Source organism: Uranotaenia lowii, chromosome 2, assembly GCF_029784155.1.
Source record: "Uranotaenia lowii strain MFRU-FL chromosome 2, ASM2978415v1, whole genome shotgun sequence".
Lineage (NCBI taxonomy): Eukaryota > Metazoa > Arthropoda > Insecta > Diptera > Culicidae > Uranotaenia > Uranotaenia lowii.
In genome coordinates this window covers 279,158,578-279,180,349 of record NC_073692.1, presented here as the reverse complement: position 1 = coordinate 279,180,349, position 21,772 = coordinate 279,158,578, and the positions used below count along the sequence as shown (strand labels likewise).

At 36.6% G+C, this 21,772-nt stretch overlaps 1 protein-coding gene across 7 annotated transcripts in view; it reads right to left on the bottom strand.

Moving 5' to 3' along the window:
• Window positions 1-2,065: 2,065 nt before the first annotated feature.
• Window positions 2,066-21,772, bottom strand: part of LOC129748415 (protein yippee-like) — a 308,978-nt gene continuing 289,271 nt past the window's right edge. For 6 of the 7 annotated variants that reach the window (XM_055743032.1, XM_055743033.1, XM_055743031.1 and 3 more), the window contains 4 exons: window positions 16,945-17,365; window positions 16,160-16,380; window positions 3,563-3,671; window positions 2,066-3,465 (listed from right to left, as the gene is read on the bottom strand). In XM_055743032.1, the coding sequence (XP_055599007.1) occupies window positions 3,376-3,465; window positions 3,563-3,671; window positions 16,160-16,380; window positions 16,945-16,977 (453 nt within the window). In that variant the 5' untranslated portion in view covers window positions 16,978-17,365 and the 3' untranslated portion in view covers window positions 2,066-3,375. Of the gene's footprint in view, window positions 3,466-3,562; window positions 3,672-16,159; window positions 16,381-16,615; window positions 17,366-21,772 lie in introns of all 7 variants that reach the window. The other variant, XM_055743036.1, reaches the window with a different exon arrangement.

The window sequence follows — 21,772 nt, the reverse complement described above, 5'->3', positions numbered from 1 at the left end:
TTAAGATTCGTCGTTTAAATGTGCAATAGTTGACCTAACACTAACGGAAAATTTTGAGAAATAGTTTCATCAGAGTATAGAGTTATGAATGCGCAAAGTTTATGATCTGTGCATCCCAATTTAAACAAAAAAATGTTGATCAACTTTAAATTTTATTTATTACATTATTATATTTCTCCATCACAAACTAGTTTTCATTTCTCTAGGAACAGAAAACTACGAGTAAATGCTAAGAATCGACTCCAATGCCATGAAGAAATGGAGGAATGCTATTGGCTCCAGATATGCTCTTTTTTGGCACCCCAGATGAGAAGGAAAATTGTTGGAACTTATTATCTGGATTTTAGTTTAGTTAGCTCTCGGTGAAATTTTCATCTTGTTAATTTCATTTAGAAGTTCAAACCAAGGAGAGTATTCGAAAAAATGCAACATTTTGTTTTGTGAATAAAGTGGATTGCATGAATGGAAGTTAATAAAATGTTCAACGAAGCTACCCAGTAATGTAATGTGTATGTGCTCAAAATTTGGTGACAATCTGTCAATTTTTTTTTTTTTTTTGGATAGCGTACGATATAGAAGTTTATTGACAAATTTTTTTGGGCAGGATCGAGAAAACCCAGGAAAGTCCCAGTGGGAGACCCAGAAACAGCTAGAAATCAATAAATTGACTATAGTTTATATGGTGAATCGTTTAAGGAGTCCTAAAGGATCTTAAGGTGAGCTAAAATTTGAAAAAAGTGAAGATCATTGATTTCATGAAGTAAAGGAATGTGAGAGGTTTTATCAAGGGCAATCCAAAAATTTCAACAGGGGAAATGATAAATAAAATAAATTTTCCCAAAGAGTTCGTCTTGTTAACTAATGAAAGGCTTGACTTCATTTCTAAAAGATAAAACAGCTGCCCACAAAATGCGGTGGTTAAATCGTGCGCCAAATTTTTTGAACCACTATAAGGAGATACAGACCAACTCACAATAAACAACAAAACGGACTCTTTAGTGAAACTGTTCCGGAGATAAGCTAGGAGAAAAAATAGAAGAATTTTATATCTAGTTCTAGTACTTGCGGAGGCTGACGATCTGTGAAAGCTACAAATCAGTCAGTGTTTCATAACGACTGACACGATTAATGGGTAAATATAAAGAGAATACTGTCTCCAAATGCGACCATTTTCCTTACATAGCACTTTAGAAGGTCTAACAAAGTTGATACTCTGTTTTGTTTGGGTCTGGAATAGTGCCACTACGCGAAAATTGTAGTGGAGTGATAAAAAGGTGGTAGTGATAAAAAGGTGAATACGTTGTTTATGTGCCGAAGAATTATAATCGGCCAAATTTGTCAAAACTTCCACCAAATTTGAAAATTTTGAGTAATTCTGGAGGTCTAGCTTTAAGAAACAGAAAACGTAATCAAAACTACCCTTGATTTGTAAAAAAAAAGGTGGTTCATAGTATACATTATTGATGGCGCACGTGGTGCCCAAAAATTAAAATCGAGAAATGTCTTTATTTGACGCATCTTAAGAATCACTTGACAGAACGTCACAAAAATTTGTACAAGTTACAATTACATTACTAGGCAGCTTCACTGTAAATTTCATCAATTTCCGTCCATGTGTTCAAAAGTTATTTACGAAACAAGGTGTTGAATTTTTTTTTTCGAATACACTCGTTAAGCTCAATAACGCCAAGTGCCATTAACTCAGCCATTTGTGAACTTTGAGTGCTAAATTTGAAGACTTTAAAACTTTCCAAACCCAGACATTTTTCAGACTATCCCAATTTTTTTCTTAAATTCACTTAAAACTCGGTGTTTCGTTTGTTGAAATGAAGAAAAATATAACACAACTGAACAAAGTATATGTTTATCGGTAGGATTTGAACCGCATCTAAGTTATTGTTTTCTATATTTTGAAGTTGGCAGTATATTGTATATATTTATATCCTCCCAAGCCCTTGCCTGTACTAGTTTAAAGACGTGATTTAGAGTTGACAATCGAAGTCAAAGAGTCATTTCGTATGGATTCCTAAAAAATTAAACACGAAGAAAAGAAAAACAAAAGTAGTCATGTGGTAAAATTAATTGTTTATTTAAAAAAAATACATTATAATTGTAATGTTTGTTGATCACATTCGCTATCCAAAAAAGAAGAGAAATTAATTCTGAAATTAACAGTACTTGTTCGGGTGACAGACAATTGCTGTACACAGGCTTGCATTTATCGATAACTAGACAATTCTCTAACTTCTGATTTATAAAACCATAAGTGTCTGTCTTGTTTGTTTTTTTTTTGTAATTTTTTTTCCTTTTTTTCTCGCAGAACTAAAACTAGATTCTTAGACGTGTATATTTCGACTAAAATACGATTCTTTATAAATGTTATCTCACTTGAAACATTCGTAAAACTAATATCACTCTCGCATATTCTCTCTCGCTCTGGCGTTTTCCCTTCATTATTTCGTTTCATACGCCGATCGCAATTGATTTTTGCCACTGACATTTATCACACGGTGCGTTTCGTATGTTCGGTCGGGCGAATCCGGTTGGAAAAGTCCCAAACGCATTCGTCCAGCCCCGCACACTCTCTGTCTGTCTGCTAGTGTTACTAGACCGACTCATTTTTAATGTAAATTTCAATCCAATTTTTGTTCTCGTTCCCCGCTCTTGCTCATTCGTTTACTCGTTCTTGCTTTTCTTCGTTCGTTTCTGTTTCCGATCTCTTATCACGCACAGTAGTGTTAATCTTCTTCTAGCTCTCTCAACCTTTCTCGCTTTCGCTCGTTCGCGCTTACTAGCTTAATGGGGAAAGTAAATGTTCTCTTATCTCCGTTTCTACTCTAGAGGGATCATAATACAAACTAAGATGTAATTTTTTCATTTTTGTGTACGTGGTTATCGCAGGTAAAGTCAAAGGTAAGAATGGATCTCCAGAATGATTGATGGTTAAAAATTAAAAAAAAAATCCAAATGATTACAGGAGATATGCGTGATTAAATGACGACGCCGTACGATGAACCGAAAATCATACGGAGGAAATGAACACGTTTTACACTTTCTATATCGTCGATCCACAAACAAGATCCGGAGCTCTGGCCAAGCTTCCGGCCTGTGGACAGGAAATGACTACAGATTACACATACTAATATGCTGGACAGTGAGACAGGTTGAGAATCGATGACGATTTGGACAACCAAGAGAGGAATCTTGAGAACAAGGACACATACACAACGAGCAGGAAAAAAGTCTCGGATTCGTATGCTGAAAATGTGCCCTTTTTCGGACGACCAATGACCGTCCATTTTTCCTTCTCTTGATTCCAAGGATTTAGTCTAACTCAATTGAATTAAAATTAAACGATTATTCCACGCTCGTCGATCAATCCCAGCCATTTTCCTTGATCATGTGAGCTAGCTCTATTATGTACTTTCCTTCCTTGTATTTCTGGCTAGATTCGAAAGCGTGTTCCTGGAAGTCGCAACAGAAAAAAATGGTAAACGTTAGAACAAAACCTTGAAAGAGCAGAAACAGAATTTCAAATCGAACATCATCTAGCCAAACTTACGTATTTCCATCCGAGAGGCGTTTTGCAGCATTCGCAGTAGATGTCTGCTACGGCATGTAGACCAGTAAGAAGGACCCGCTCCTCCGCTTGGCCGCAAGCGACGTTGACGCTGGTTAGAACAATAGAAAAGAATAGTTTAAATAAAATTGCCAAGAAATCGAAATTTTTAAACCTAACGTAACGACCTCTTATTTCTTGATAGAAATGAGTAATTTTTTTTTTTCAAATTTTATTAATGACCTTTTAAACCCTGAGTGTTCATAATGAGTAAATTTGATTTGTAAACAATGATATCGGATCCTAAACCTCAATGTCGGATTCTGGATCCTGGTCCCAGATACTGTTTCTAATCTAAGGGATGGCAACCAAAAATTTTCTTCTCATCTTTTCGCCAGTATTTTTGTTTTGTTTATGAATATCCAGTTTTGCTCAAAATGCCGTTGAAACAAGAAGCGTTTCACGAGCGCGTTGTACAGTTCTACGAACAGCACAAAAATCTCGGCAAAAAGTAGGGTAAATGATCTTGAGCGGAACCAATTGGTTAAATTCGACGCAACTTGGAACAGTTGACCAAGCGGTATGGCTTTGGATTTTATCCGAACAAAAAAAACTTCAGTTCAGCGGATAGATCTTGGTTTCTGCTTTCTAATGATGATTTTTAAAATATTTTAGAGTAAATCCTAATAACTCTACAGTTGTTTTACTGAAGTGAGAATTCTGATCTTGAGCGGAACCACGCTGATCTTGAGCGGAACTAAAATATGATCTTGAGCGGAACCATTTTCTTCTGTCAATATTTTTAATACCTCTTATTCCTAATACTTGTGTAACTGTGAAAACTTCAATTAAATTTCATCTTTGAAAATTTTAAAGTTAAGAAATAAATGTTTTTACGTGAAAAAAAGAAACTCTGCGTTCCAAAGTTGTTCTTAAAATATCCGTTAAAATTTATTTCTTGCTTAAAAAAAGTCCATTTTTCCCTTTGATGCATTGTATTCTATTTTGAAAGAATCGATTCTCTAAACTCAAATTTTAGTTTTTTTCAATCTCAAAAATTAAATACGTTAGTATATTTGATTGATTTTTTGAATGTGCGTGTTTAGGATCATACTGCCCCGAACAACTTTTGAAGGTAACGACAAAGTAAGTAAAACAAAAGAAGATGCCTTAAATTACAAATTTGGCAAAAAAACTGTATATTGCTCTGAATCAATGTTTTTGAGAAAAAACTCTTTTTTTTTAAATCCCTATTCCCTTAATTATAATTTTGGAAATCCATTCGGAATTAAAAAATTCTGTGAAATCTGTAAATATTTCAAAATATCGTGTTCTGTGACACAGATGCTGTGATAAAAGTTTCCTCAAAATTTTGTGAAATAACAGATTTCACTGTGATTTCGACAACCTTGCTGTAAGCAACTCATTCATAGAATAAAGTTCATTACAAATTCCAGTTTCTTATGAATCACGTTAACATTTATTTATATTAAAAATTTATGGATACATTAATTATTTATCTCAATTGATAAAACAACTATTTCTCAAACCGATTTCCAGTTCGAGCTCAAGTGTAAAGTCAAGGGACAAGGAAATCGGATAGGTTTTCAATACCAGGCCACCAATTGAATCGTGAAGTATTATAAAATAGCTAACCCGGTGTGCTTTGCTACACTTTGTAAAACTGAAAGAATGGGTGTAAAAAACAATTTGAATTTTTGTTTACTAAGTAGTATATCGTTTTAAATTTGAATGCGAGCATCTAAAACAATCTCTTTAAAAGAAAGCTACTTCATAAAGTACGAATAGTAATGGCAATGAAGATTGATTCTTATTCTGAAATAATGACTTAACTTTATTGGCTTCATTAGTTCTCGAATTATGCCAAAAATATGTATGAAAGCCTTTCTTCTCCTTCTCGTCGTCCCTCTGAAAGAAAGATTGTGTGCCTTGTTTGGTACGCTGTGTCACCAATTAATTAGTTTTTGTTCAATTCGAACCTTATTTTACATTTTTTCTTTCCCTAAAGTTGATAGAATAAGAAATATAAAAATGTTCTGCATACATTCAGGGGTAAAAACTGCGTGTGATACATTAGGCATAAGGCAGCGCACCTAGCGGTTTATTTCGGAAGCTAGTAGTTCCGCTCAAGATCAAAGATGGTTCCACTCAAGATCATATTTTACTTTTAAAAACTACGCTATTTATTGATATTCTGATGGAAAACTTGTTACAAAAACCCGAATAATGCTTTTTTATGAGTTTTTCCACCATTTTAATCATTGAGAATCAGTTTACAACGATCAAGGGTGACATAAATTGACGTTCAAAGTCAGCGTAGATTGATGAAAATTGCAGCAGAAATGGGTATGTTTTTAAATCTTCTAATAACATTATTTCAGTTAATAAATTTTAGCAAAAATGTCAATGCTTGTATGAAATGTTCTTGAAAAAGTGTTTTTTTCAACAATTTGGTAAGATTCATAAACACTCATTGCCTAGAACTTAGAAAAAGTAAATGGTTCCGCTCAAGATCAGATTTTGACTAGTTCCGCTCAAGATCATTTACCCTATGCACTATATAAGTTATAACCAGGCTTCCGAAAAGTACAGCTTTGCTATGACAGCCTTTTCCTTGTCGAACAAACTGTCTCGGTTTTCCTTACCACTCGGTTCGCTGCTGTACCGTCGGTAACGAATCGAAACACTTCGGCTACATCGCACACGTGCGAGAACCCAGGCTGTATCTGAACAATCGGCTCAAAGCATGCGTTGCCGAAAGTGTTGTGCTTTAAGCTGTAGCGAACCCAACCGACAGTTCGGTTTTCATCCCTTCATGGCTCCTGTTTCGAAAATTATTTCATCCTAACTGTCGGCTGCAGGGCGTGACAGTTTTTGCAGGACTGTCACGGGTGACTGTCGTACCTATACCGTACCCATGCCCGATAGTATGCGCTGCTGCTCGGTTCGAATAGATCGAACCAGCCATCTATTCGTACCGAGCAGCAGCATACGATTGGCCCATAACGCGATGTGTGGTGCCGGTGCAGGTTAGGCGAAAAGGGAAGGGGAGGGTGATTGGGGTGATCACCACCCGCAGTAGCTTCAAGCAAAAGGAAAATTCATACTTTCGTTCGAAATAAACTCGGCCCGAGCGAATCTCGGCTACAGTCGGACGGAGTAAGTAGTACTGTCATGCGAAATTCAACGCATTGAAAACTGTCACGAAGATATTCCCAAAACTGTCACGAAGCTTAAAAAATTTTCATACCCACGAACAAACTCTCGCATGAGGTAAAACAAGGCATCGCTGTACATCACACGACCGTTTCTTTTAAAACTGTCGGGGAAGCAATATTCGGGCAGCTTTCATCGAGGTGCATGTGCGTCGTGCGCAAGAATACTGTCGCTCGCCAGTACTTTTCGGAAGCCTGGTTATAACCTTAAGAGTTCGGACGAGTTCATATAATTTTTTGAGTGGGGTTTGTTGGTCAAGTTATTGGCTTTTTATTGATATATAAATTTGACATTAGTTTTGGATAGATTTTTTGCAAACTAGCAATCAATTATGCGCTTTTTTCTCTAGAAAAACTTAAAATTCGAAGGAAAAAACCCTCAATTTTTCCTATTTTTAGAGGAAAAACTCATTTTTGATTGTTAGTTTGCAGGAAATCTATCCAAAACTAATGTTAAATTTATATATCAATGGAAAGCCAATAACTTGACCAACAAAATCCACTCAAAAAATTATACGAAATCGTCCAAACTCTTTAGGTTATAACTTACTGAAAAAAAGGCATTATTTTGGATATTTTGTAGTATATCTCCTATCTTAGTTGAAACATGTACAGACCCCGTTCGATTTTGGCAACACGCTCGTACATTTTGTGTTGCCAAAATCGAATGTTGCCAAAATCGAACGGTTTTTTTTGAAACTTTTTTTTTTTATTTTTTGTCTCAAATTAATCAAAATTTATGAGAAACATTGTATAAGCACTATTTTTTTTAGTTTAACTCAATTATATTAGTTATAAGCAGTAAAATTGTCACTGACGTCAAGAAGAATTATGTAGCTTTCATGTGGTTGGCGTTTATAGATTGTTTCAATAAACCAAAGTTATATTTGAATACAGAGTGAATATTTTTATCGAAATTCGTTTTCTTGTTGATGAAACAACTCGCATGAATCAAATTTTAAACTTTCAAAAGCATTATTATTCAGCACGCAACAAACGCGGTTCGATTGAATTATCTTCGGCAGTAAACGGGTATGTTCATTGTTCAAGTCAGCTTCATATCGCATAATTCTATTGATACGCATTGTTATTGTCACCTATGAATACGCCTGTTACACACAAACAATGAATTTGTTTCTATTCTCCTTTTGTTTGTTTCTATGTGAATGATATTGATTCACTGTAGGGGGAAGTGTCCTTATATGCGCATATTGGGTAATATGCGCATACAGCCGATTGACGATATGGCTGGAGATTCATCATATCTAATTAGTGCAGTTTGAGGGTAATACGCTTTTAACACATGGCATAAAAAAATTAAATTATTATATAAAGTAGAAAAAATTTAAAAATTCAAACAAGATTTTTGTCAGTTTTGTTATAATATATTGAACTTTAATTATTGTGCATACAGATTCTGTGAACAAAAATTTTAGTGGTTTTTCTTTCTTATTCATCTGGAAATCGGAAATTCAACAAATCGAAGCTTTTGGCAAAGTTGTAAATGATAAGATATTGGAATAAGAGACAGGTTCTGAATGCCCATATCAAGGCAGGTTAAATGCCTATATCAAGAAAAATAGATTAGTCTTATAAATTTTTTACTTTCTATCATTTAAACATGAAATCTACGCTCAAATCACGATGTTACAGCGAAAAAAGAAGAACTTCCTACTGATCCGATAAAAATACAATATGAACAAAATATTACCCTGAAATATGGCCATATGGCATACTTAACTATGTTTCATGCAAAAGAACTAGTGATGTAAAAAATTTCACCAAAATTTCAGCCTTGACGTATGCTTAACATCCGTTTCTACCATTTTCAATTAAATAATATCAAAATATTGCAAGTGGTAATGAAATATAGCTAAAAACATAAATATGCGCATTTAGCCCGCCAGTTTCGGAAATCGGCTATTTTGACTTCTTTTATTATAAAATTATTTTCACAAAAACTGTTAGAGATTTTAACAGAAAAATTTCACTAACGTATATAAAACAGATGTCCGCTCATGTGCATATAGTTTTCAGACTCCTATCTTTTGGAGTATAGGAGAAAATGAGTGCTTTCCTTAATATGCGCATATAGCCTTCCTCTCCCCTACATTGTTCATTCTCTCTCGAATCGTCATTGAGTAAAGACTTAGATTTTATTTTTTATTCCATTGCTTTATTCAAACTAAATTGAAGTTTTGTTGTGTTTGTTTCGTGGTTTTTTTTTCAATAAAAGCTGTTTTATTGGTTTGCGAGCAGAAGTATAGTTCACGACTATTCAATGGTATGAAAATCATTTTTTTTAATGTTTTATAAAATTGACAAGATTAAAATTCGACAGATGGCCAACACGACTGGTGAGAAATTGAAGCGCAGAAGCTTAACCCTGAGTCAAAAACTAGAAATTCTCAAGAAGTTGGAGAGTAAGTCAGAAACAAAATTGTCTATTGCGAAAGAGTACGGAGTCAACCGTTCCACCATCCGAAAAATTGAACTTCAAAAAGAAAAGTTGGTACAAGCGTCGTCTTGTCGTGGGAATAAGAGCTCAAAAACAAAGTATGCGGCTTCAGGAAAGCATAGCCAATTAGAACAAGCATTGTTCTATTGGTTTATACAAAAGCGTGATAAACATCACGTTATAACAAATAATCTTATTCTTGCAAAGGCTAAAATTTTCGCCAAAGAATTCAACATACCAGATAGTTTTAAATTTAGTGAAACTTGGGTACGTAATTTTAAATTTCGGTATGGTATCAGGCGGTTGAAGCTTTCAGGGGAAAAATTATCGTGTAATGCTTCCAGCGTTGGACCCTTTAATCTACATTTTTTGTCTTACGTTAAACAACGAAAACTTACGGCTGAACAAATCTACAATGCCGATGAAACCGCTCTTTTTTATAAAGCTTTGCATGGGTACACTTTGGTACATGCTGGTGAATCTTCTGCTCCTGGAATGAAAATTGCTAAAGACAGGGTCACATTTATGCCCTGTTCTAACGCTATGGGAAACCACAAATTGCCGATTATAATGATTGGTAAATCGAAAGCACCAAGAGCCTTCAAAGGTGTAGAAATTCCAACAAAGTACGCATCATCGAAAAATGCCTGGATGACCCGGGACATCTTCCAGAAGTGGTTTCATGAAACATTCGTTCCACACGTGCGTAACTTTTCGAATGAAGTAGGAATCGACCCGAAAGCTGTTCTTCTTTTAGACAATTGTACCGCTCACCATTCTCAAGATCAAATGATATCAGATGACGGTTTGATTGAAGTGAAATTTTTGCCTCCAAATGTTACCCCACTTCTTCAACCCATGGACCAACAGGTCATTCAAATTATCAAAACAAAATACCGAGAAAAACTACATCTGGAAATCGCCAATCAAGCGGACTTTATGCAACGGATTATGAAGATCAATCTTAAAGACGTTGCATATTGGCTACATGAAGCATGGATGGAGGTTTCGCAATCAGCAATTCAAAGGTCCTGGAAAAATATTGGTTGGATTGTAGGGTCAAATCTCATTCACGAAGATGATATTCCTTTGAGTGAACTGTTTGCCCCTCAAGTGCATATCGACACAATTCAAACTACGGAATATTCTGAAGAAGATTTTTGCATTGATGAATATACAGACACGCAAATAATCGCTCTTATAAAGAATCAAGACGACAAAAATTGCGACGAAACAGAGGTCGAAGAAGACGAAAGATATTCTTTGGATAATTCAAGAGAAACGGAAATTACTTTGGCGGAATTTGCATCTCCTGTATTAACTCGAACACATCAAGTCGCTCAAGATTTGGCTCGAGTTATTGAGTGGGCGGAGGAAAAACGTTTGAATATGTTCGATATTTTGCATCTGAGGAAAATCCGAAGTACCGCGCTGCAGATGTGTTTGGATGAATAAACTTTCATCAGAACTTTTCCAGGATCATCATCATCTTATATGAATTTATGCTTTTGTTTTTAATTTTAAATTTAAGTATTACGTTACGATGTAAAATTCAATAAACTATGAATTTCAAATTCACTGTATTTATTTTAAAATAAACAATTTTTCCCTAAAACATATAAATAACACCTAAAAACAGTTTAGAAAACCAATTCTTAGTGTAATGAAAAGATGTGGAAGGGGGAGGGGAGTAGAGGGTGGTACATATCCGGATGATGTCGACTATGTCCTAGATACTTATTACGGTCACTGGTGAACTCGATTTAAAATTTCAAGTGCTTTGAGGTGCTACACGATATGCATTATTTTAATCTAACGAACTGGCCACTTCCTCGCGGTATCTGGAACATGCCTACCGGACGGGGGCTCATCCAAAAGTGACCACAAACGTTTTGTATGATTTGTGTGGCCTCCAGTGGACTTACAAAAAAAAAATGGAAATGATTGGGCGTCGCATGATGGGTTTGATGCGACTCTAAGCTCAGGCCCAATGTGTATCCAGGATATGTTACGGCCTAATCTCCAGAAGCGGACCTCCGGACGCACTTATTTCCGACCATAACATAGAGGAGAGAAAAACCTTCCATATGACGTTTACAGAATTGAAATCGGTTCAGTATATTCAAAGAAATTGAAAAAACATTATTTAAGAAAAAACCGTTCGATTTTGGCACATGTGCCAAAATCGGATGTTGCCAAAATCGAGTGTTGCCAAAATCGAATGTTGCCAAAAACGAACGGAGTCTGTATTTGAAATATTTCACAAAATTGTGTGTTTCAACAATTTGAACAACTTTCTTAAATATACCAAGTTTGTAAATCATATACACTAAAATATATATATTAATTATTTTTAAAATGCTCGTAACTTTTATGATTTTCATGCGATCTTGATGGTGTCTTCATCAAAGTTGCTTAAATCTACAACATCAAGTCTAAACTAATTATTTCAAGAAATAATTTTTTTTAACTCCCTTCCAGGTGGAAAAATCACTTATTTCTTTCGAGAATTTGATAGATGATCAAAAAATATAAAAATGTTGAGAAGACATCAAATATCTACCGTTTACCGTTAGTCTGCAAATAATTTTGATCGCTTATTAGATGCATTCACCCCTGTGTGCGCCGCATAAAAAATTAATTTGTTTCCTCAGTACATTGGTAAGACATTGAAAAAAGTTGGAATTGAGTGCCGCAAGAAAACAAGAGCCCCAGAATACACTGAGAATCAGATTTCGACACGTTCGTCGCCATGGGACCCATAAACAGGTGACGGCTCTCTTATTCAAGATAGTCGCTCAGTTTCGCCACGCGATGGAAATTTGGAGCTCTAGAACTTCATGCTCCAAGAATTTTTTTTTTTTGGAGATGAACGTGTTAAATCCCAATGCCTCTGGATGATAAAAAATATTCCGGAAAATGTTTTGTTTTGGACCACGAAAGTAACTTCCCTTTTTCGGAGACGCACATCCCCGGACACGATCGATACTCTTCCAAGAATAGTTGTACTACATATCCGAACATAAAAAACATGTTATACAAACATAAGTTTGAACAGGAAGTGATGCTGTACATCACCATTTACGAGAGAGATATTTCCAAGCCATGCTTCAAGCCGTCTGATTTGTCTATCAATCAAGATGTGTACCAGAGTGAATGTTTGCAGAAAATTTTGATGTCGTTTCTACAAAAACATCATGCAAATGGACAATACGTGTTTTGGCCGGATAAAGCGTCATCGCATTATGCAAAAAAAGAACACACAACCCATCCTGAATACCCATTCGATCCTATTTGTACCTAAGAATCACAACCCGACAAATCTGCCTTAGTGAGCCAAGAACTGCAAGCAATTGATTGGTAGAATCAAGAGATGTATTCAAAAAGTTGACATGAAGGCCGTAAATACAAAGCTCCTGTTCCGACATCAAACAGAAGCTTTTGAAAACTGGATCCTGTTACTTGAATAATGATACAACAAACTGATTAGCGATCCTGATACCGGGAGACCCGAAGTACCAAAAAACAGTATGGTGGGGGACGCCGACCTACTGTGGTGACACCTGCCATGGCAAAGATCGTCAAGAAGCGCCTTAAGAGAAATCCTCGTCGTAGTGCCACTAAATTGGCAGAGATTCTCAACATATCGGATCGAAATCTCCGTCGGATCCTGAAAGATAAACTTCTGATCAAGACCTACAAGATCCAAAAGGTTCAAGACCTTGACGGTGAAGCAGAAACAAGAACGGGTAAAAAGAGTGAAGGCGCTGCTCAAGAGGGCCGCGCAAGGAAGGTTGAAGAACATCGTGTTTACCGACGAGAAACTCTTCACCGTACAGCAGTTCGTGAATAAGCAGAACGACAGAGTTTGGTTGCCAGACATATCACGAAGCCATGCGACTTGCTGACGGCCACCCGGCGACAAAAACCAGCATCCGGTGATCACGGGAATCACCAGTGATGGCCGGACTCCGCTGATTTTTGTCCCTGAAGAAGTGAAGATCAACCAAAATACATATCGGAAACTAGTTCTACAGAATGTCCTCGAACCGTGGGCACATCGACATTTTGGTTCCAGGGATTGGGTTTTTCAACAGGACTCGGCGCCGGCTTACAAAGCAAAGAAAACCCAACTTTGGATTGCGCAACATTTTCCAGGGTTCATTTCGAGCTCCGAGTGGCCGGCGAGTTCGCCAGACCTGAACCCTATAGACTTCGCTGTCTGGAGTATGTTGGAGGCCGAAGTCTGCTCTAAGAAACATGAAGGTGTGGAGGTCCTGAAGCGACATCTCGTGGCATCCTGGGATATAATACCACAAGAACACCTACGGGCCTCATACGATGCGTTCCTCGACCGTCTGCGGCGAGTAGTTAAACTCAAGGGCGAACAAGTCGAACTTTACCAGTGAATAATAAAAAATAAATTTGTTTTCAAGAGAAATCGAATGAATTTTAAATAAAAAGTTGTTGTTTTGAACAATTTATATGTTTATTGGAAGTTTATATTGGAAGGAGGGGGTAATATGCCCCATCTACAAGAAGGGCGACAAATTGGACTGTGAGAACTACCGAGCGATCACTGTCCTCAATGCCGCCTACAAATTGTTGTCCCGAGTCCTACTCCGCCGCCAAACGCCACAAGCAAACAGATTCGTGGGAAGTCGTCAGGCCGGCGTCATGGAGGGACGATCAACGACGGACCAGATATTCACATTACGGCAAATCCTCCAGAAATGCCGTGAACACCAAGTCCCTACGCACCATCTATTCATCGACTTCAAAGCCGCATACGACACGATCGACCGTAACGAGCTATGGAAAATCATGGACGAGAACGGCTTTTCCGGGAAGCTGATCAGACTGATCAAGGAGACGATGGATGGAACGCAGTGCTGTGTGCGGATCTCGGGTGAATTGTCGAGTTCATTCGAATTGCGCAGGGGGCTTCGACAAGGTGATGGTCTATCCTGCATGGTGTTCAACGTGGCGCTAGAAGGTGTTATTCGACGAGCGGTGGGCGAAATGCGGGGCACGATTTTCAACAGATCCAGTCAACTTATCTGCTTTGCCGATGACATTGATATAGTCGGCAGGTCATCTGCGGCGGTGGAGGAGATCTACCGCAAACTGAAACGCGAAACAGGAAGGATTGGGTTGATGATTAATACGTCCAAGACGAAGTACATGCTGGCCTGCGGATCCGAGACCGACCGAACCCGCTTGTCCAGTAATAACAAGGTCACGATCGACGGCGACAAGCTGGAGATAGTCGAAGACTTTGTCTATCTCGGCTCACTGGTGACCGCAGACAATGCCACCAGCCGTGAGATCCGGAGGCGAATTATCAGCGGAAGTCGTGCCTACTATGGACTCCACAAGCAACTGCTGTCTAGAAGACTTAGCCCTCGCACGAAGTGCAACCTGTATATGACGCTCATTAGACCGGTTGTTCTCTACGGGCACGAGACATGGATATTGCTCGAGGAGGACCTTCGTACACTTGGAGTATTCGAGCGACGAGTGTTAAGAACCATCTTTGGCGGCGTACAGGAGTGTGGAGGCGAAGGATGAACCACGAGCTCGCGCGACTCTACGGCGAACCCAGTATCCAGAAGGTGGTGAAAGCTGGCCGGATACGCTGGGCGGGACATGTTGCGAGAATGCCGGACGACTGTCCTGCAAAACAGGTGTTAGCAATGAATCCGGAAGGAACAAGACGAGCGGGGGCGCAACGAGCGAGGTGGTTAGACCAAGTGGAGCGTGATCTGGCGAACGAGGGTTGCCCGAGAAATTGGAGAACGGTTGCCATGAACCAAGTGATATTTAGGAGTTATGTTCGTCAAGCTATGTCATGAGACGGAATACTATGTAATTAAATAAATAAATAATGTTTATTTCAATGTAGCACTTCAATTGCCGGACCCTGTAATAACAATGATTTATTTTTGTTTTATTATATTTGGACGTCGTATCTGTTTCTATTAGAATCTCGTTCCATTTTTTTTTTAAATAAGTATATGCACAATGGCTTTTTCAAAAAGATTTCCAGAAAATAATTGGCATCTCTGAACATTTACACTTTACCGAGAATACTCTCCGTAATCACTGTAAAAACCCATTGTATAATCTAGAACAACTTTTTTGACATTTGCCTACCAAATACGTTGGTTTTTTTTTTAATTTTTCACTACCATTATTCCTAAAAACAATTTTATTTACATTTTTAGCTTGAGTTCTCTCAAATAAACATTTCTTAAAATTCAAATGAATTGTTGAAAAAGATTTTACAAATATGTTCGCAAAAATATACAAATTTTGATGATAATTTCAACATTAACAAAATCAATTGTCTATGATAAGCCATTAAAGTACTGTCAACACTGTAGCAAATTTACCAAAGAGTAACAATTTAACCATTCAACGTTATATTGTTTCTATCTCAAAATAGATTTTCTGCTGCAAATTGGACACCTTTGGTGCGGTTCCAGTAGTTTTGGTTAATATTGAAAATATGCAGCTTTTTGTATGGTTAACATATTGAGCCACACAGGATTTTAAAACCGTCTTTTGTTACTCGGAATACCAACAAATTTGAACTCATAGGACAAAATCTTGTACGCAACATAAAGACATGTGTTCCTTCCTCCTGAAAGACAAAATCTGACAATTGAATTCAGGACGCCAAAATCTTTTATTATCAGTTGTTTATAACATCGTTTATTAATAACATCGAAAAATAGACCAGTGAGCTCAATTCATAGCTAAAGAACACGAATTAAATTCTGGCTTAATTACTAAGAATTGTTAACAGAAAAACGTCGATAAACTGACAAATACCAGATGATCGAGGTTCAATCGACATGTGGCTGTAGCAAATAGAAAACGAAAACAAGCATAAACACTTACACCGAATTGAACAGATACGCCCGGCCCTGGCTGCCCTGGAACGATTTCGATATAAGCTCATCGTGACTAGCTAGATGTGCCCGGCAGTGGACACAGGAATACGTCCGGTTGGTTGGCGGTAGATAGGCTTGGAACGTTTTCACCATATTGCCCCCACTTCCGGTCGATGATGACGAGTTTGATGATTGTTGCCCGTTTGCGTGCCCTTCGTTGGCCGCTTCCTGTCGCAGCAGCAGCAGATTTAAGTTGGTTTGGGTTGTTCAAAAGGTCGATCCGAAGATGCGGAAGAGAGCAAAAGGAAATCCGAATCAGTTTCACTGTGTTTTTGATACCGAATGTTTTAAGTAGAAAAATAAACGAAAAATGAGCTGGGTGCCACCGGAAGTATACCCGATTCAGACGAAAAAGAGAAACAAAAACGAGAACTAACTAAGCTACATAAATGCCGGTGTCTACCTGGGTTGGATCGTGATCTCGACTTGAGTCCAGGCCGAAGGTGGTGCTTAAAACTAGATGGGTAGTGAATTTGGCGACTTTCGGTAGAGCCGTTTGACTCTCAAAGCAAAAATAAGCGGCGTGTAACTTCTGTTTGTTAGTTTCGTTTACTTATGTTCTGTTTTTGTTGTTGTTAGTAAATGAAAATGATGCGGAAGAGATCCAAAAGATGCCCGCCTTTGATCCACCTTTGGGTCCGATTCCGATTTAGGCAACTATTACACCGGTGTTAGTAAGACTATTTGTTAGCTTAGACCTAAATTAGTGACGGAAATCGAATCGTTCTTTACTTCGAACAGCAGATTGAACAGGGATATGTGCATCCGTATCTCAAAGGCCCAACTTCCGTGGCGCCGCAACTTCAAGGCCTTGATCTCGGAGCTCGCGTGGGTGGGTTGGGAACGCTTCTACCCGTCAGATTGTTCAGGAACGATGCACCAAATTTTCTACACGATCATAGGAAATGTTCTGTCTGACAAGGATTCACTACAGATAATTTTCGGAACTGCTGTTATACTCGAACGGCAGTTTTTCTGCTCTGCTGTTTAAGTAAATTTGTCGACTTTTGATTTGAATTTACTTATAACTGAATGCCCCTAAAACAACAACGCAGTAGGCGGGCTGATTGATTGTTGCTGAATGGCTGCTTATCACTACACTAGACTTTTAGTGAGGTTTGCTGCCGGTTTAGTTTTATTTCTCGAGGGATATCTGAAAATAAAAAAGAGAAACGTAAACAAATGTTAGTTAATGCGATTGCTAAACTCATACATTTGATATCAAAAATGTCAATCGTCAATATTTAAAGGGATCAAAATTCCAGAATTCTTTAAAACTAAATTTCAATGAAATTAAAAAACATCGTTTCATTTAGTCAAAATACTAAATGTAAATTATTAAGACCGAATGAGCACACCCACAGATCAAATATTACGCTATAACTGTTACTTTACAATCATTGAAATTTTCTCGAATAAATAGAATCGCATGAAAATTATTTCAGCTGTCAAAAATTTTCATCACCTTGATTCGTTCTTCAATTATTTGTTTATATTGCAACATATTATCATTCATAACTGTACACAACACAGTTTATGAACGTGTAATTTTGAAAACAAATAAGATTCTCCAAGAGTTATTTCTTGGCACCTTATTGGTAAGTTTTGAATTTTTCATGATATGTAGATAATTTGTTTTTAATTTTGTGTTTTCAATGTCAGCATCAGATGTTGCCGGATCAGCGGAGTCGAAAGGGGATGTTAGAAAATGGTAATCCTGGATTCCAGTACAGAATCTTCCGGAGTTAACCTCTTGATGAGAGTTTTAAATTTTGTATGTGATTTTATGTTAATTTAGCTGTTTTTTTTAAGTTAGCTGATGATGTCACTGGATTCGCGTTGCCGGGAACTTCGGAGCAGTTGCTAACTGCCATTGGTACGAACGAATAATCCGTTAGTGTTCTAGTTCAGAAACGATCTCGAAATAAATAATATTTTATATTTTATATTTTAAATTTATTAGACTAGACCAAAAATCACTTCCGAGAGGACATAAACGTAATCAAAATGGAAGTCATGTAGAGTTTGAAATAAAGCTGATTCATTTTGAAAAAGATCAGATTGCGTCTCTTTAGTTTTTAATGTGGTCTCTCCAGTAGGTATGTATATTTTGTATAAAGTTAACGACTACTGAAAAATATGTTTGTTTGGATTTTTTCTAGAAATCAAATGCGAGTCATTTTTATAAAAACACTAGCTGATTTACCCGGCCTTGCTCGGGTTCACATTAAATATAAATCAAAATTTATTTGACTTTTCGAAATTTTGAAAGCTTTTAATTCATTATTTTAACAAATTTGGCCATGTTTGTTTGGCCATGTGGTTTTGTAAGCCTATTTAAAGTTTTGATTTGATTTTTAACAAAATTATTGAAAAACTAACAGTTATTAGGTTATTAGTTATTAGCTAAAATAATTTCCCTTGAATGCCTATTCATCGAATCACGAACAACATTTTAAACTAAGGTTTCTGAAGTGCTCCGATTTTCCATTTTAATTTTCCAATTTAACGTTCAAAAAGGATTTTTTTTATGGCAAATTTTATCCTGACTTGTTTTGAAAGTCTAAAATACATTCGATTATGTGGTTTGGTGAAAAAAAATATTAAAAGTGTTTTCTTCTTGATTTTTACTGAATAATTCCGTGGTTTTTACCAAATTTGCTAGGATATTGCCCGGATTTTGGGTTAAACATTTTGAAAACAACTACGCGGATTGTTCTAGAAAATTGCCCAGATTTTTTCGGTCCGGATACGTCCGGAAAAAATCTGATAACCTTATCAACCCGTAATTTTTTGGGAAGCCTGAATTGATTTAGTCTTTTTAACAACGTATTTTTTATCTTGTCCATGTGTTTTCTAATGAAAATCCAATATCTTCGGCTTGTAAACATATGTACACGACCTCTTTTGAAGATTATCCCACTTTTTGAAATGAATGATCTGTCGTAGAAAAGTATATTCAAGATTAATTCGTACTTATGATGAGAATGAGAAGTTGTTTCAGATGTTAAAAGTTTCATTAAAGGCTCTAGCTTTCTCATAATTAGTTGGTAGAATTGAACACATTGATGACCAACAATAACTCAAAATTTATAAATTGACCGATGAAATTAAGTTGTATGAAATAACAACTTCGGATTTAAGTACTTAAAAGTTTAATGCGTTGGATTTGGTTTCAACTTTTTCCAGAATATGCACGTTTAATTGTCTAACAGGCAGGTTGAATAAATTCCTAAACAGCAATCAAAGCATTGAGATTGCAGCATTCAACTCACTCCCCTTAAATTAGTTTCTTTCCCCATGAGGAATTCCAAAAATATGAAAATGGTTGGTTCCTAAAAGCTGGAACATTAGTTTTTATTCCAAAAAGCTATTTAACTGTAGAAGTCAATTCATAATGAAGGTAAATCATTGTATCCATTCATCACACACTGCATATTCTTGTTGACTCTCAACGCCTCCCAGCGGCGGTTGGGATCACTTTGAAAACCACTATTCTGATCAATATGTTCCAAACAGGCGATTAGTATTTTTTTATTCCAAAAGTTGACTTATTATTTCATCCAAGAACCACGTGCTTGTGCTACGAACATCAGTAGACGAAAAAAAGCCCACCAAAAACTTCGCTATCAAATTTTTAATCATTAACAGGCTTAAATTTGTTGTCTTGTACACGTGAACTCTGGATGGTCGATTCTTATGCATGGCCCATCATGGTGATGGTGAAAACAAACCCGCTAAAAGAAATGAGACTCTCGAAGCCCCCCAGCATTTTGAAAACCATTCTAGTCAATAAATACTTAACAGGCTTGTTGTAATTTTCAATCCAAAATGAAAGTTCATTATTGCATCAGAAAATCTCGTACCAGTACCACGTGCTTTCAGCAGTAGAATGTAAAAAAAACTCCCGCCAAAATTTCTCCATTCAAATCTTTAAAGCTTAGCAAGCTTCGATTTGCTTTCCAGCACACGTGAACTCAGGACGATCGTTTCTAATGCCCGGCCCATGGTGATGGTGAAAACAACCCCGCCAAAGGAAATAAATTGGTTCTGAAAAATGGGTGCCATGACTTTTGGTTTGTGGGAAAAAAACGAAAGTTCTATGGGAGGGTCCCTTTTCTCAGGTGGGAGGGGCTCGAAACTATTACTAAAACCTTCCCATGGTCCAAACACATAACTGTACCAAATTTCAGGCTGATCGGTTAAGCGGTGTGGATTTGTATAAGGTGCATACAAACATATATAGTCCAACTCATCTTTATATATTAGATTTGCAAGTCCCAGAACTCAAGGGAAAAGAATACGTGATAGGTGTTTTTGGTTTCCGGAAATCTCTCCTTCAATATTGAAGAGACTTAAACTTTGAGATTTAGTTGTATAAAATTCTAATCCTGACGTCTTGTTTAGACATAGTTTTGAAAGAAATATTGAAATCAGTCCACTATAAAAGTAGACCATTTTCTCCATTTATAAAGATCAGGATGGACTCACTCTTTTATAAGATGGACAATTTGAAAAACGAACACAAACACTGTAATCATCACTTTTTTTATTCAGGCTGTTGGAAAGCGAAATTTCTATGGATGAAAATGAGAAATATTAATCATCTTTCTCGAGTGTTTGGAATTTGAACAGGCAAAAAAACTCGGTTTATTCATCACAAAGGATCGCTCTCCGGTTTTTCCTGGAATCTTTGGAACGCACTTCTATTTCAAATTTATTTTTATTCAAAAACTGCAGATAAAATATTTTTGAAACTTTTCGTTTGAACTTTTGCATCAACTTTATAAGTTTAACCTCTACATTTTTTTCATCAGATTTTTATGAAATTTTTTAAAAAGAATCCTTCAGATTTAGACAAGAGCATTTTAAATTGTAGAATAGTTAGTTTTCAAATTCGAGAGGCGTACACATCTATCTATTGGTGAGAGAAAAGAGCGAAATCATAAGGCGAAATTTGAGATTGACTAAATTTCTGTGTCTAACGCGAGAATAAAATCGCAATACAAGGGGGTCATTCCATACCAAGTTACCATGAAAATGCATCGACCCTATCCGATTTTGCTCTAAATAAGTAGGATGACTTATTGTAATGTAAAATAGAAAAATCCATAGTTTTGGGTGAATCAAACAACCCTTTTCCGAACCGGAGCTTAAACAATTCTTAAAAAAATTTACTTTTCCTCAAAAACAGCAATTTTGTTTTGTGATGATAAGGTAAGGCCGATATCATTAAGCTAATTTTTATTATAAGAATTTATTCTGAGCATTCTATGAATTCAAACAAAATCAAAACAAAGAAAATTTAAAACGAATTCAAGAAGTTTTAAATTTTTAAAACGGATTTTTTAATTAACATGGACATTAGTGGTTAATGAATAATGAAAGTCATAGAATATGAGTGCCTTAAAATAACAAAAATATGTTTTTCAAGCTTCTTTGTTTTAAGGGGGGGGTAGGGTCTAACGGGTATAAAAAAACACCATTTTCACGATTTTTTTCTGGAGCTATCGTTCAAACAAATGTATTCAATTTTTTTTGCATTATACAAAGCATTGTT